This window comes from Salvelinus namaycush, chromosome 22, assembly GCF_016432855.1.
Source record: "Salvelinus namaycush isolate Seneca chromosome 22, SaNama_1.0, whole genome shotgun sequence".
NCBI classification, from domain to species: Eukaryota; Metazoa; Chordata; class Actinopteri; order Salmoniformes; family Salmonidae; genus Salvelinus; species Salvelinus namaycush.
Genome location: NC_052328.1, coordinates 2,325,379 through 2,342,770, shown reverse-complemented (window position 1 = coordinate 2,342,770; position 17,392 = coordinate 2,325,379). Strand labels below are relative to the sequence as shown.

The following is a 17,392-nucleotide window of genomic DNA, read 5'->3' as shown; positions in this document are numbered from 1 at the left end:
AACTGTGATGATGTAAGTAGAGATGATCTTAGATGAGGTGTATTATGTAAAACAACACAGAGAGGACATTTCGTATTTTTGTTTAAATTAGAAGCTACTTACAGACTACCTGGAAACTATAAATACTGGAAAAAGGAAAAATCAAACCATTTCTGAGCATTTTCATGTTTTTTTCCCTACATGCCAGAAACCATTATTTTGTAGATCTGATGGTATTTTTGGAAACATAGGTTGGCACCAATGTCCAGTCAGTCAGCAAAGGGTTGGAAAATACTCAGTGTTATGTGAGGTCACCCCTGGCGGATGTAAACATGCTCAGGACCATGTCAGCATCACCAAATGGCTCCCTGTTTCCTTTATGCACTATTTTTGGCCAGGGCCCATTGGGTTCTGGTCACAATATAGTGCACAATATAGGGAATAGGGTGCCACTTGGGATGGACCCCATTTCTGGACCACAGCAGCAGCTGCCTGCTTCCCTGTAAGATCCCAGCATGGTTGGGGTCCAGTCCATCACTAATAAAAGAATTCCGGAAGTAAACTGACAATCCAATTCCAATTGAAAAGCAATAAGTGTCACGCCCTGACCTTAGAGATCCTTTTTATGTCTCTATTTTGGTTTGGTCAGGGCGTGAGTTGGGGTGGGCATTCTATGTTTTGTGTTTCTATGATTTTCTATTTCTATGTTTTGGCCGGGTATGGTTCTCAATCAGGGACAGCTGTCTATCGTTGTCTCTGATTGGGAACCATACTTAGGAAGCCTTTTTTCCCACCTGTCTTTGTGGGAAGTTGACTTAGTTTAGGGCACATAGCCTTTGAGCTTCACGGTTTGTGTTTGTAGTGTTTATTGTTTTGTTTGGCGTCATTTTTATCTAATAAAAAGAAAATGTACGCTCACCACGCTGCACCTTGGTCCTCCTCCTTCAACAGCCGTGACAATAAGGGGGGGAGGAAAAATCCGGAATTGGAATTTAAGTTTACTTCCGGAATGGACTTGGAATTGAAACGGACCCCAACTCTGTCAAGTTTCCAGAGACCTTACCTGAGCTAGCCTTGAAAGGAACCAACCCTTGTGAATGGAAGGAGATATCTGTCGTATCAGTCTGCACAGGCCTCGATCGAGAGAAATACAGTACCTTGCATACCTGCGGGACCAAAATCTTGCCTTGTGAGGAAGATGGCATGGTCATGGTACTCAGCATGATCGGGGTCCCGGCGCTGCTGCGTGTTGGCCCAGCGACACACCTGCTCCAGGCTACGGGACGGGTTCCCACGCTCGATCAGGCTGATGGACTGAGGACAGAAGAATACCGTTCTCATTTCAGAAACAATCTACGAGCCTGATCCCAGATCTGTTGGTGCTCTTGCCAACTCCATTGCTGTCGTTGTTAAGCCAATGAGCGACAAGGAGTTGGCCTGATAGCCTGAGTGCCTGCTGTTTGGGCTAACAGCCTACCATAACTGCTGAATAGGATGGTCTCACAGTGTTTAATCATCATTATTACTCTTATTCAGCACATAGACGACTACTTCAAAATGCTTTTACCTGCAATGATCGGGATCAGCATGCTTGTTTTAGCTACTTGAGTTGAAAGCACTGCTTTTTAGTTGCCCTGGATAAGAGCATCTACTCAATGACTAAAACATCATGTAATATTTAGTTATTGAGAACATACTGTACCTAGGGTGTACTACCATCCCTGGTCAAAAGCAGTACACTATATATGGAAAATGATGTATTCTATATTGGAAAATGTAGTACACTATATAGGGAAAAGTAGTACACTATATAAGGAAAAGTAGTACACTATATAGGGAAAAGTAGTACACTATATAGGAAAACGTAGTACACTATATAGGGAAAAGTAGTACACTATATAGGGAAAAGTAGTATACTATATAGGGAAAAGGAGTACACTATATAGGAAAAAGTAGTACACTATAAAGGGAATAGTAGTACACTATAAAGGGAATAGTAGTACACTATAAAGGGAATAGTAGTACACTATAAAGGGAATAGTAGTACACTATAAAGGGAATAGTAGTACACTATAAAGGGAATAGTAGTACACTATAAAGGGAATAGTAGTACACTATAAAGGGAATAGTAGTACACTATAAAGGGAATAGTAGTACACTATAAAGGGAATAGTAGTACACTATATAGGGAAAAGTAGTACACTATATAGGAAAAAGTAGTACACTATAAGGAAAAGTAGTACACTATATAGGGAAACATAGTACACTATATAGGGAAAAGTAGTACACTATATAGGAAAAAGTAGTACACTATATAGGGGAAAGTAGTACACTATATAAGGAAAAGTAGTACACTATATAGGGAAAAGTAGTACACTATATAGGAAAAAGTAGTACACTATATAGGAAAAAGTAGTACACTATATAGGGAAAAGTAGTACACTATATAGGGAAAAGTAGTACACTATATAGGAAAAAGTAGTACACTATATAAGGAAAAAGTAGTACACTATATAGGGAAAAGTAGTACACTATATAGGGAAAAGTAGTACACTATATAGGGAAACGTAGTACACTATATAGGGAAAAGTAGTACACTATATAGGAAAAAGTAGTACACTATATAGGAAAAAGTAGTACACTATATAGGGAAAAGTAGTACACTATATAGGGAAAAGTAGTACACTATATAAGGAAAAGTAGTACACTATATAGGAAAAAGTAGTACACTATATAGGGGAAAGTAGTACACTATATTGGGAAAAGTAGTACACTATATAGGGGAAAGTAGTACACTATATAGGGAAAAGTAGTACACTATATAGGGAAATGTAGTATACTATATAGGAAAAAGTAGTACACTATATAGGAAAAAGTAGTACACTATATAGGGAAAAGTAGTACACTATATAGGGAAAAGTAGTACACTATATAGGAAAAAGTAGTACACTATATAGGGAAAAGCAGTACACTATATAGGGAATAGAGTACCATTTGGGAGTCATCCTTATTGTTTTACAGCAACAGCCTGGAGAGGGTTCTTGTGCTTGAGGAGAATATATATATATATTTTAACTAGGCAAGTCAGTTAAGAACAAATTCTTATTTTACAATGATGGCCTACACCGGCCAAACCTTCCTCTAACCTGGACGATGCTGGGCCAATTGTTGGGAGTCCCTATGGGACGGCCGGTTGTGATACAGCCCGGGATCAAACTAGGGTCTGTAGTGACGCCTCTAGCACTGAGATGCAGTGCCTTAGACCGCTGCGCCACTCGGGAGATACAGTATATAGTATCATAAATGACACAGATCCTATAGATAAATCGGGAGCCCCATGAAGGACTATCAGGGGTCGGCGACAGGCGGCCACGGGCCAAAACATGCCAGTGATTTTTTTGCCCACAAGTCTGCTCTGATTCCTGAGCATTCTCGTTTGAGAGCGTAGAACAATTTATGAATATGACAGGTGTCGTAAACATTGGCAAAAATAACTCAATTAAATTGTTGCCAGCAGCACAGTTACAGTCATTAACCTATTAGATAAGGTTAGTGGGGCTCCCGAGTGGCGCAGCGGTCTAAGGTACTGCATCTCAGTGCAGTGAGACACAAACAACACAGAGTTACACATGGGATAAACAAACGTACATTCAATAACACAACAGAAAAATCTATATACAATGTGTGCAAATGTAGTAAGATTAGGGAGGTAAGGCAATAAATAGCCCATAGTGGCGAAATAATTACAATTTAGCAATTAAACACTGGAGTGATAGATGTGCAGAAGATGAATGTGCAAGTAGAGACACTGGGGTGCAAATGAGCAAAAAAATAAATAACAATATTGGGATGAGGTAGTTGAGTGGGCTATTTACAGATGGGCTGTGTACAGGTGCAGTGATCGGTAAACTGCTCTGACAGCTGATGCTTAAAGTTAGTGAGGGAGATATAAGTCTCCAGCTTCAGTGATTTTTGCAATTCGTTCCAGTCTTTGGCAGCAGAGAACTGGAAGAAAAGGCGGCCAAAGGAGGAGTTGGCTTTGGGGGTGACCAGTGAAATATACCTGCTGGAGCGCGTGCTATGGGTGGATGCTGCTATGCTGACCAGTGAGCTGAGAAAAGGCAGGGTTTTACCTAGCAAAGACTTATAGATAACCTGGAGCCAGTGGGTTTGGTGACAAATATGAGGCGAGGGCCAGCCAACGAGTGCATACAGGTTGTAGTGGTGGGTAGTATAAGGGGCTTTGGTGACAAAACGGATGCCACTGTGACAGACTACATCCAATTTGCTGAGTAGAGGCTATTTTGTAAATAACATCGCCAAAGTCAAGGATCCGTAGGTTAGTCAGTTTTTAGAGGGTATGTTTGGCAGCATGAGTAAAGGATGCTTTGTTGGGAAATAGGAAGCCGATTCTAGATTTCATTTTGGATTGGAGATGCTTAATGTGTGTCTGGAAGGATCAAGATGGATGGATATATGGATCAAGATGGATCACTTCAAATTGATCGATTTGAATAAATTAGGGCAAATACAAATTAACAATTGAAACAGTTATTCAATACAATGCATCCTAGTTTAAGCCAATTTCAACACTATTTGTGACACAATTAGTTGATTTCCCATGGCCACCCATTATCGCCCCTGGAGCCCTGGAGAGAGAGAGAGAAAGAGAGAGCGAGAGAGAGCGAGAGAGAGAGACTCTTACCTGTCTGTACCCGACCGTGAACAGGAAGATGAGAAGTCTTACCTGTCTGTACCTGACCGTGATCAGGAAGATGAGAAGTCTTACCTGTCTGTACCCGACCGTGATCAGGAAGATGAGAAGTCTTACCTGTCTGTACCTGACCGTGATCAGGAAGATGAGAAGTCTTACCTGTCTGTACCTGACCGTGATCAGGAAGATGAGAAGTCTTACCTGTCTTTCCCCGACCGTGATCAGGAAGATGAGAAGTCTTAGCTGTCTGTACCCGACCGTGATCAGGAAGATGAGAAGTCTTACCTGTCTGTACCTGCCCGTGATCAGGAAGATGAGAAGTCTTACCTGTCTGTACCTGACCGTGATCAAGAAGATGAGAAGTCTTACCTGTCTGTACCTGACCGTGATCAGGAAGATGAGAAGTCTTACCTGTCTGTACCCGACCGTGATCAGGAAGATGAGAAGTCTTACCTGTCTGTACCTGACCGTGATCAGGAAGATGAGAAGTCTTACCTGTCTGTACCTGACCGTGATCAGGAATATGAGAAGTCTTACCTGTCTGTACCTGACCGTGATCAGGAAGATGAGAAGTCTTACCTGTCTGTACCTGACCGTGATCAGGAAGATGAGAAGTCATACCTGTCTGTACCTGACCGTGATCAGGAAGATGAGAAGTCTTACCTGTCTGTACCCGACCGTGATCAGGAAGATGAGAAGTCTTACCTGTCTGTACCCAACCATGATCAGGAAGATGAGAAGTCTTACCTGTCTGTACGTGACCGTGATCAGGAAGATGAGAAGTCTTAGCTGTCTGTACCTGACCGTGATCAGGAAGATGAGAAGTCTTACCTGTCTGTACCTGACCGTGATCAGGAAGATGAGAAGTCTTACCTGTCTGTACCTGACTGTGATCAGGAAGATGAGAAGTCTTACCTGTCTGTACCTGACCGTGATCAGGAAGATGAGAAGTCTTACCTGTCTGTACCTGACCGTGATCAGGAAGATGAGAAGTCTTACCTGTCTGTACCTGACCGTGATCAGGAAGATGAGAAGTCTTACCTGTCTGTACCCGACCGTGATCAGGAAGATGAGAAGTCTTACCTGTCTGTACCTGACCGTGATCAGGAAGATGAGAAGTCTTACCTGTCTGTACCCGACCGTGATCAGGAAGATGAGAAGTCTTACCTGTCTGTACCTGACCGTGATCAGGAAGATGAGAAGTCTTACCTGTCTGTACCTGACCGTGATCAGGAAGATGAGAAGTCTTACCTGTCTGTACCTGACCGTGATCAGGAAGATGAGAAGTCTTACCTGTCTATACCTGACCGTGATCAGGAAGATGAGAAGTCTTACCTGTCTGTACCCGACAGTGATCAGGAAGATGAGAAGTCTTACCTGTCTGTACCTGACCGTGATCAGGAAGATGAGAAGTCTTACCTGTCTGTACCTGACCGTTATCAGGAAGATGAGAAGTCTTACCTGTCTGTACCTGACCGTGATCAGGAAGATGAGAAGTCTTACCTGTCTGTACCTGACCGTTATCAGGAAGATGAGAAGTCTTACCTGTCTGTACCTGACCGTGATCAGGAAGATGAGAAGTCTTACCTGTCTGTACCTGACCGTGATCAGGAAGATGAGAAGTCTTACCTGTCTGTACCTGACCGTGATCAGGAAGATGAGAAGTCTTACCTGTCTGTACCTGACCGTGATCAGGAAGATGAGAAGTCTTACCTGTCTGTACCCAACCATGATCATGCGGACGAGGACGATGTTGATGTTGGTTCCCAAGGACTCATCGTGGTAGATCTCATCAACCTAAGGGAAGCAGCCAGAGAGATAAACAACATTAATTTATTTATTTAGTGAATTCCTTTAGCCAAGCCATTGCTTCCGGTCCTGCTGAGTTGAGGGTGAGTAGGCCCTCCGCTGAGTTGGTAGATTGGACAGACCTTAGGAATGTGGTGCATGGTTTGCTCCACCCCACAGGCACTAAGGGGTGAAGGAGTCTATAGCCTGGTCTCAGATCTGTTTGTGCTGTCTTGCCAACTCTTATGGTCATTGTCACGTCAATGGTAACAAACATGGGGCCTGGTCAAAAGTAGTGCACTATATAGGGAATAGGGTTCCATTTGGGACGTTGTCCCATATGAGATTGCTTCTGATGCTAGATTCATCGTCTCATAGTGTGCTTCTGATGCTAGATTCATCATCTCATAGTGTGCTTCTTAATACGTGATGTGATGATAGCTCATAGTACACAGATGTACACAGGCCTACATCAAAGACTCTACACAGCACGTCACATCTGGCAAAAACATAGCTGGTAGTTTGTTTAGCTTTCAGAAGGATAAGGCAGCCAGCCAGCCAGGGCCGGCCCTCCAGAAGGATAAGGCAGCCAGCCAACCGAGGCCGGCCCTCCAGAAGGATAAGGCAGCCAGCCAACCGAGGCCGGCCCTCCAGAAGTATAAGGCAGCCAGCCAGCCAGGACTGCCCCTCCAGAAGGATAAGGCAACCAGCCAACCGAGGCCGGCCCTCCAGAAGGATAAGGCAGCCAGCCAGCCAGGGCCGGCCCTCCAGAAGGATAAGGCAGCCAGCCAACCGAGGCAGGCCCTCCAGAAGTATAAGGCAGCCAGCCAGCCAGGACTGCCCCTCCAGAAGGATAAGGCAACCAGCCAACCGAGGCCGGCCCTCCAGAAGGATAAGGCAGCCAGCCAACCGAGGCCGGCCCTCCAGAAGTATAAGGCAGCCAGCCAGCCAGGACTGCCCCTCCAGAAGGATAAGGCAGCCAGCCAACCGAGGCCGGCCCTCCAGAAGGATAAGGCAGCCAGCCAACCGAGGCCGGCCCTCCAGAAGGATAAGACAGCCAGCCAACCGAGGCCGGCCCTCCAGAAGGATAAGACAGCCAGCCAGCCAGGGCCGGCCCTCCAGAAGGATAAGGCAGCCAGCCAACCGAGGCCGGCCCTCCAGAAGGATAAGACAGCCAGCCAGCCAGGGCCGGCCCTCCAGAAGGATAAGGCAGCCAGCCAGGGCCGGCCCTCCAGAAGGATAAGGCAGCCAGCCAGGGCCATCCCTCCAGAAGGATAAGGCAGCCAGCCAGGACTGCCCCTCCAGAAAGATAAGGCAGCCAGCCAGGGCCAGCCCTCCAGAGGTAGGACGATCAAGTTAACAGAACCGCAAAGTCTCTCTCACTAAATATCTCTATTCTACCTACAACTGGTATCTATGCTGCTACAGTAAAAAGCCCCTGTATTAAATACTCTCTCTTAACATGAACAATAAACATTAACTAGCATCCATAGCTCGGTCTATGAATTTGAGTGGTTGCATTTCTCCAGCGCCATCCCTCAGCTGTACGCCTCCCAAAAAGTGGTGGGTGTTCACTTGTTGTTGTTTAAATCCCAGATTGCCCATTTAACACTAATATCATGCTAATAACCTGACACAAAACCTGACAGGACAAGAACCCTACTGAACAATAGCCTGTAATAATCTGACATAGAACCTGACAGAACAAACACCCCTACTGAACAATAACCTGTAATAATCTGACATAGAACCTGACAGAACAAACACCCCTACTGAACAATAACCTGTAATAATCTGACAAAGAACCTGACAGGACAAACACCCCTACTGAACAATAACCTGTAATAATCTGACATAGAACCTGACAGGACAAACACCCCTACTGAACAATAACCTGTAATAATCTGACATAGAACCTGACAGGACAAACACCCCTACTGAACAATAACCTGTAATAATCTGACATAGAACCTGACAGGACAAACACCCTACTGAACAATAACCTGTAATAATCTGACATAGAACCTGACAGGACAAACACCCCTACTGAACAATAACCTGTAATAATCTGACATAGAACCTGACAGGACAAACACCCCTACTGAACAATAACCTGTAATAATCTGACATAGAACCTGACAGGACAAACACCCCTACTGAACAATAACCTGTAATAATCTGACATAGAACCTGACAGGACAAACACCCTACTGAACAATAACCTGTAATAATCTGACATAGAACCTGACAGGACAAACACCCCTACTGAACAATAACCTGTAATAATCTGACATAGAACCTGACAGGACAAACACCCTACTGAACAATAACCTGTAATAATCTGACATAGAACCTGACAGGACAAACACCCCTACTGAACAATAACCTGTAATAATCTGACATAGAACCTGACAGGACAAACACCCCTACTGAACAATAACCTGTAATAATCTGACATAGAACCTGACAGGACAAACACCCATACTGAACAATAACCTGTAATAACCTGAAATAGAACCTGACAGGACAAACACCCTACTGAACAATAACCTGTAATAATCTGACATAGAACCTGACAGGACAAACACCCCTACTGAACAATAACCTGTAATAATCTGACATAGAACCTGACAGGACAAACACCCATACTGAACAATAACCTGTAATAATCTGACATAGAACCTGACAGGACAAACACCCTACTGAACAATAACCTGTAATAATCTGACATAGAACCTGACAGGACAAACACCCCTACTGAACAATAACCTGTAATAATCTGACATAGAACCTGACAGGACAAACACCCCTACTGAACAATAACCTGTAATAATCTGACATAGAACCTGACAGGACAAACACCCATACTGAACAATAACCTGTAATAATCTGACATAGAACCTGACAGGACAAACACCCCTACTGAACAATAACCTGTAATAATCTGACATAGAACCTGACAGAACAAACACCCCTACTGAACAATAACCTGTAATAATCTGACATAGAACCTGACAGGACAAACACCCTACTGAACAATAACCTGTAATAATCTGACATAGAACCTGACAGGACAAACACCCTACTGAACAATAACCTGTAATAATCTGACATAGAACCTGACAGGACAAACACCCCTACTGAACAATAACCTGTAATAATCTGATTTAGAACCCGACAGGACAAACACCCCTACTGAACAATAACCTGTAATAATCTGACATAGAACCTGACAGGACAAACACCCCTACTGAACAATAACCTGTAATAATCTGACATAGAACCTGACAGGACAAACACCCTACTGAACAATAACCTGTAATAATCTGACATAGAACCTGACAGGACAAACACCCTACTGAACAATAACCTGTAATAATCTGACATAGAACCTGACAGGACAAACACCCCTACTGAACAATAACCTGAAATAATCTGACATAGAACCTGACAGGACAAACACCCCTACTGAACAATAACCTGTAATAATCTGATTTAGAACCTGACAGGACAAACACCCCTACTGAACAATAACCTGTAATAATCTGACATAGAACCTGACAGGACAAACACCCCTACTGAACAATAACCTGTAATAATCTGACATAGAACCTGACAGGACAAACACCCATACTGAACAATAATCTGTAATAATCTGACATAGAACCTGACAGGACAAACACCCTACTGAACAATAACCTGTAATAATCTGACATAGAACCTGACAGGACAAACACCCTACTGAACAATAACCTGTAATAATCTGACATAGAACCTGACAGGACAAACACCCCTACTGAACAATGACCTGTAATAATCTGACATAGAACCTGACAGGACAAACAACCCTACTGAACAATAACCTGTAATAATCTGACATAGAACCTGACAGGACAAACACCCCTACTGAACAATGACCTGTAATAATCTGACATAGAACCTGACAGGACAAACAACCCTACTGAACAATAACCTGTAATAATCTGACATAGAACCTGACAGGACAAACACCCCTACTGAACAATAACCTGTAATAATCTGACATAGAACCTGACAGAACAAACACCCCTACTGAACAATAACCTGTAATAATCTGACATAGAACCTGACAGGACAAACACCCCTACTGAATACTGATCCACTTGGCTCAATAGTTCACACCAATGTGCTTCCACTCGACAGCACAGGAGTGGAAGCAATCCCCTTTACAGAGAGAATGTGTGCGTGTGTGTGTGTGTGTGTGTGTGTGTGTGTGTGTGTGTGTGTCTGTCTGTCTGTCTGCTCTCTGACGGTTTGGTTTTGCATACATGGAATGGGATGCTGCTATCCACAGTGGGTGGCTGGTAATGGGATGCTGCTATCCACAGTTGGTGGCTGGTAATGGGATGCTGTTATCCACAGTGGGTGGCTGGTAATGGGATGCTGCTATCCACAGTGGGTGGGTGGGTGGTAATGGGATGCTGCTATCCACAGTGGGTGGGTGGTAATGGGATGCTGCTGTCCACAGTGGGTGGCTGGTAATGGGATGCTGCTATCCACAGTGGGTGGGTGGGTGGTAATGGGATGCTGCTATCCACAGTGGGTGGGTGGTAATGGGATGCTGCTGTCCACAGTGGGTGGCTGGTAATGGGATGCTGCTATCCACATTGGGTGGGTGGTAATGGGATGCTGCTATCCACAGTGGGTGGGTGGTAATGGGATGCTGCTATCCACATTGGGTGGGTGGTAATGGGATGCTGCTATCCACAGTGGGTGGGTGGTAATGGGATGCTGCTATCCACAGTTGGTGGCTGGTAATGGGATGCTGTTATCCACAGTGGGTGGGTGGTAATGGGATGCTGCTGTCCACAGTGGGTGGGTGGTAATGGGATGCTGCTATCCACAGTGGGTGGCTGGTAATGGGATGCTGCTATCCACAGTGGGTGGCTGGTAATGGGATGCTGCTGTCCACATTGGGTGGGTGGTAATGGGATGCTGCTGTCCACAGTGGGTGGGTGGTAATGGGATGCTGCTATCCACAGTGGGTGGGTGGTAATGGGATGCTGCTATCCACAGTGGGTGGCTGGTAATGGGATGCTGTTATCCACAGTTGGTGGGTGGTAATGGGATGCTGCTGTCCACAGTGGGTGGCTGGTAATGGGATGCTGCTGTCCACAGTGGGTGGCTGGTAATGGGATGCTGCTATCCACAGTGGGTGGCTGGTAATGGGATGCTGCTATCCACAGTGGGTGGGTGATGTGATGCTGCTGTCCACAGTGGGTGGCTGGTAATGGGATGCTGCTGTCCACAGTGGGTGGCTGGTAATGGGATGCTGCTATCCACAGTGGGTGGCTGGTAATGGGATGCTGCTATCCACAGTGGGTGGGTGGTAATGGGATGCTGCTGTCCACAGTGGGTGGGTGGTAATGGGATGCTGCTATCCACAGTGGGTGGCTGGTAATGGGATGCTGCTATCCACAGTGGGTGGCTGGTAATGGGATGCTGCTATCCACAGTGGGTGGGTGGTAATGGGATGCTGCTATCCACAGTGGGTGGGTGGTAATGGGATGCTGCTATCCACAGTGGGTGGGTGGTAATGGGATGCTGCTGTCCACAGTGGGTGGGTGGTAATGGGATGCTGCTATCCACAGTGGGTGGGTGGTAATGGGATGCTGCTATCCACAGTGGGTGGGTGGTAATGGGATGCTGCTATCCACAGTGGGTGGGTGGTAATGGGATGCTGCTGTCCACAGTGGGTGGGTGGTAATGGGATGCTGCTGTCCACAGTGGGTGGGTGGTAATGGGATGCTGCTATCCACAGTGGGTGGGTGGGTGGTAATGGGATGCTGCTATCCACAGTGGGTGGCTGGTAATGGGATGCTGCTATCCACAGTGGGTGGGTGGTAATGGGATGCTGCTGTCCACAGTGGGTGGGTGGTAATGGGATGCTGCTATCCACAGTGGGTGGGTGGTAATGGGATGCTGCTGTCCACAGTGGGTGGGTGGTAATGGGATGCTGCTATCCACAGTGGGTGGCTGGTAATGGGATGCTGCTGTCCACAGTGGGTGGCTGGTAATGGGATGCTGCTATCCACAGTGGGTGGGTGATGTGATGCTGCTGTCCACAGTGGGTGGCTGGTAATGGGATGCTGCTGTCCACAGTGGGTGGCTGGTAATGGGATGCTGCTATCCACAGTGGGTGGCTGGTAATGGGATGCTGCTATCCACAGTGGGTGGGTGGTAATGGGATGCTGCTATCCACAGTGGGTGGGTGGTAATGGGATGCTGCTGTCCACAGTGGGTGGCTGGTAATGGGATGCTGCTGTCCACAGTGGGTGGCTGGTAATGGGATGCTGCTATCCACAGTGGGTGGGTGGTAATGGGATGCTGCTGTCCACAGTGGGTGGGTGGTAATGGGATGCTGCTATCCACAGTGGGTGGGTGGTAATGGGATGCTGCTATCCACAGTGGGTGGCTGGTAATGGGATGCTGCTATCCACAGTGGGTGGGTGGTAATGGGATGCTGCTGTCCACAGTGGGTGGGTGGTAATGTGATGCTGCTATCCACAGTGGGTGGGTGGTAATGGGATGCTGCTATCCACAGTGGGTGGGTGGTAATGGGATGCTGCTATCCACAGTGGGTGGCTGGTAATGGGATGCTGCTATCCACAGTGGGTGGGTGGTAATGGGATGCTGCTATCCACAGTGGGTGGCTGGTAATGGGATGCTGCTGTCCACAGTGGGTGGCTGGTAATGGGATGCTGCTATCCACAGTGGGTGGCTGGTAATGGGATGCTGCTATCCACAGTGGGTGGGTGGTAATGGGATGCTGCTATCCACAGTGGGTGGCTGGTAATGGGATGCTGCTGTCCACAGTGGGTGGCTGGTAATGGGATGCTGCTGTCCACAGTGGGTGGCTGGTAATGGGATGCTGCTATCCACAGTGGGTGGCTGGTAATGGGATGCTGCTATCCACAGTGGGTGGCTGGTAATGGGATGCTGCTATCCACAGTGGGTGGCTGGTAATGGGATGCTGCTATCCACAGTGGGTGGGTGGGTGGTAATGGGATGCTGCTATCCACAGTGGGTGGCTGGTAATGGGATGCTGCTATCCACAGTGGGTGGCTGGTAATGGGATGCTGCTATCCACAGTGGGTGGCTGGTAATGGGATGCTGCTATCCACAGTGGGTGGGTGGTAATGGGATGCTGCTGTCCACATTGGGTGGGTGGTAATGGGATGCTGCTGTCCACATTGGGTGGGTGGTAATGGGATGCTGCTATCCACAGTGGGTGGGTGGTAATGGGATGCTGCTGTCCACAGTGAGTGCTTGTCATGCTGGTGCTGGGCCTTCCTGGCTATGGGACTGTGGAGTCGTTCTCCCTCTATTCTTATGAGCTGTGATTCAACAGGCGATCATGTGCGACGTCTTGTTAAAACATTGGCACGCGTCCAAATGAAACCACTGTTATTATGCAACGGCTGAGCTAGTCTGACCTAGAAATGCTTTGATGACTGTAACACGGTCCAATAATGACGCTCTGACCTAGAAATGCTTTGATGACTGTAACACGGTCCCATAATGACGCTCTGGAATAGAAATGCTTTGATGACTGTAACACGGTCCAATAATGACGCTCTGACCTAGAAATGCTTTGATGACTGTAACACGGTCCCATAATGACGCTCTGACCTAGAAATGCTTTGATGACTGTAACACGGTCCCATAATGACGCTCTGGAATAGAAATGCTTTGATGACTGTAACACGGTCCAATAATGACGCTCTGACCTAGAAATGCTTTGATGACTGTAACACGGTCCCATAATGACGCTCTGACCTAGAAATGCTTTGATGACTGTAACACGGTCCAATAATGACGCTCTGGAATGTGTGGAGACTTAATGGAGGAGCTTCAAACCAACATGGAATTCCAATCTGTAAGTTGTTTCAACTAATTATTATGAAATAACTGGTTCCACAGCCTTTTTTAGTTGACTCAACTAATTCGGTCTAAGTGTTACCTGAACTAAAAAAAATTGAGTTGGGACAAATTTCCTGTAGGTCCAACTGGAGAAAAACGTAGGTGAACATAAAATGATATGTTCATTCAACTTGTCTCATATGTTCATTCAACGTGTCTCATATGTTCATTCAACTTGTCTCATATGTTCATTCAACTTGTCTCATATGTTCATTCAACGTGTCTCATATGTTCATTCAACTTGTCTCATATGTTCATTCAACTTGTCTCATATGTTCATTCAACGTGTCTCATATGTTCATTCAACGTGTCTCATATGTTCATTCAACGTGTCTCATATGTTCATTCAACGTGTCTCATATGTTCATTCAACGTGTCTCATATGTTCATTCAACGTGTCTCATATGTTCATTCAACGTGTCTCATATGTTCATTCAACTTGTCTCATATGTTCATTCAACTTGTCTCATATGTTCATTCAACTTGTCTCATATGTTCATTCAACTTGTCTCATATGTTCATTCAACAAAAATTATTATTTGCGCATCTTAACTAAAAAAAAAAAGGCACTGGAACTAGTTAGACACAAACAGTGCTTTTAATATACAATGTTTTCAACTGACATATTTGACACGGTCTCTGTTCATTCATACAGTAATTGTTATTTAACAAGTTCTTCTCTGGGATTTGAACTCACAACCTCTTGGTTCACAGCATTCGAATCTTCCTGCGTCTCCACCATGTATGTGTCAATGACTGATTTCACCTGTATTGCTACACTTTGCACTTCAAAGTAAATCTCACCTCTGTTAAAAGGACACTCCAGAAAAACGATTCTATTCACCATAGTGATTAAGAAGTACCATTTAAACAGAGTAATATTCCCCAACAACATTAGACAACAAAACAGAAAACCCTTAAATTGCTGAAATAAGTAAATGAATGATGAGAGAATAGTCAGATTAACTGATACCAGACAGACATGGTGGTTTAACAGGAAGATCAGAATGATGTGAAACAAGAGGTTGTGAGTTCAAATCCCAGGTGAGGACATATATATATATATATAAATGAACATGCATAAATATCAATGTGTGTCAAATATATACATTGAAAACATTGTATGTTAAAAGCACTGTGCTTGTAACCAGATGCACTTTTTTTTAGTTAAGATGCCCAAATAATAATTCATAGTTTAATGAACATATGAGACAAGTTGAGCAAACAGACAATTTTAAGTTGACTTTTCCCCCCTCCTAGGTTTACTCAACCCATAAGGCTCTGGTCAAACATAGTGCACTACGGAATAGGGAGCCATTTGTGACGTAGCCTAAGTAACATTTCCATCCGAGCATGTTTAATCCTCATCAAACCATCCACTACACATCAACACTCCCTCTAGGGTCCTATAGAGTCAATCAACAGCTTCAATTTGTGGTTTGCTGAATGCTGGTTTGAGGAAAAGAACCAGGGATGGGTGGAGGGACTTGGAATCTTGTTTCTGTTTCTATAGCTACATATAGAAGTCTTAGAACAGCAACAGTCCCGCTTGGTTATGGATCATGATTATCAACATGCCGAGTCAGCTGACTGGAGACCAGTAGGGACCAGGAGACACAGGGTTCATTGAGTTCCACATAAAAAAAACAACCTTTCTAATGATTTTTTTTCTCACAGGTGACTCTTTAACCTGTTGTCCTAGAAAATATATATGCTATGAAAACATATATGTAAGCTATACATACAATCAGTCTTCTATGATTGGTTTGTTTTGAACTTTGTATGTGTGCCCAGACATGAACCTGATGTACTGGCTGCGGTTACTAGACAGTTTGTGTGAATATGTCTCGATGCTTTACTGCATCGTTTTCCTTTTTCTTCAACTGTGTCTTAAACTAAAATGTATGGATGAAATAGACTGCCGTTGAGCCTCCCGAGTGGTGCAGCCTTCCTAGGTACCGCATCGCAGTGTTGCGGCGTCACTACAGACTGGGATCGAACCCAGGCCGTGTCCCAACCGGCTGTGACCGGGAGTCCCGTAGGGCGGCGTCCAATAAGCCCACCGTTGTCCATGTTAGGGGAGGGTTTGGCCGGAGGGGCTTTACTTGGCTCATCGTGCTCTAGCGACTCCTTGTGGCGGGCCAAGCGCCTGCAGGCTGACCTCATCATCAGTTCAATGGTGCAGCTGGCTTCTGGGTTAAGCGGCTGGTGTTAAGAAACGCGGATTTGGGGGGGGGGGGTCATGTTTCGGAGGACGCATGATTTGACCTTTGCCTCTCCCGAGCCCGTTGGAGAGTTGCAGCGATGAAACAAGAACGTAAAAAAATACAAATAATAATAATAATAATAATAATAAGGACATTATATAGGATATTGACCACAACAAAACATGGAAGATAGATGTTATTCTCTTCCAGTTTAATGCCTGTTCAAAGTTAACTTCAAAGCATAATTTAACAATAAAGTGTGCAGAAACCATCACAAACACACACGCCCAGATATGTTTCAAAATACACACACACACACACACACACACACACACACACACACACACACACACACACACACACACACACACACACACACACACACACAGATATGTCTCAACACTAGACCAGATATGTTTCAACAACACTAGACCAGATATGTCTCAACAACACTAGACCAGATATGTCTCAACAACACTAGACCAGATATGTCTCAACACTAGACCAGATATGTCTCAACACTAGACCAGATATGTCTCAACACTAGACCAGATATGTCTCAACAACACTAGACCAGATATGTCTCAACAACACTAGACCAGGTATGTCTCAACAACACTAGACCAGGTATGTCTCAACAACACTAGACCAGGTATGTCTCAACAACACTAGACCAGATATGTCTCAACAACACTAGACCAGATATGTCTCAACAACACTAGACCAGATATGTCTCAACAAC

General features: G+C 45.2%; 1 protein-coding gene across 1 annotated transcript in view; it reads right to left on the bottom strand.

The window, feature by feature from the left end:
* LOC120017348 (A disintegrin and metalloproteinase with thrombospondin motifs 14-like) overlaps positions 1-17,392 on the bottom strand; it is a 106,604-nt gene that overhangs the window by 29,329 nt on the left and 59,883 nt on the right. Inside the window, exons 5-6 of the mRNA XM_038960099.1 lie at positions 6,407-6,490; positions 1,137-1,293 (exon numbers count right to left, since the gene is read on the bottom strand). Of these exons, the coding sequence (XP_038816027.1) occupies positions 1,137-1,293; positions 6,407-6,490 (241 nt within the window). The remainder of the gene's footprint in view (positions 1-1,136; positions 1,294-6,406; positions 6,491-17,392) is intronic.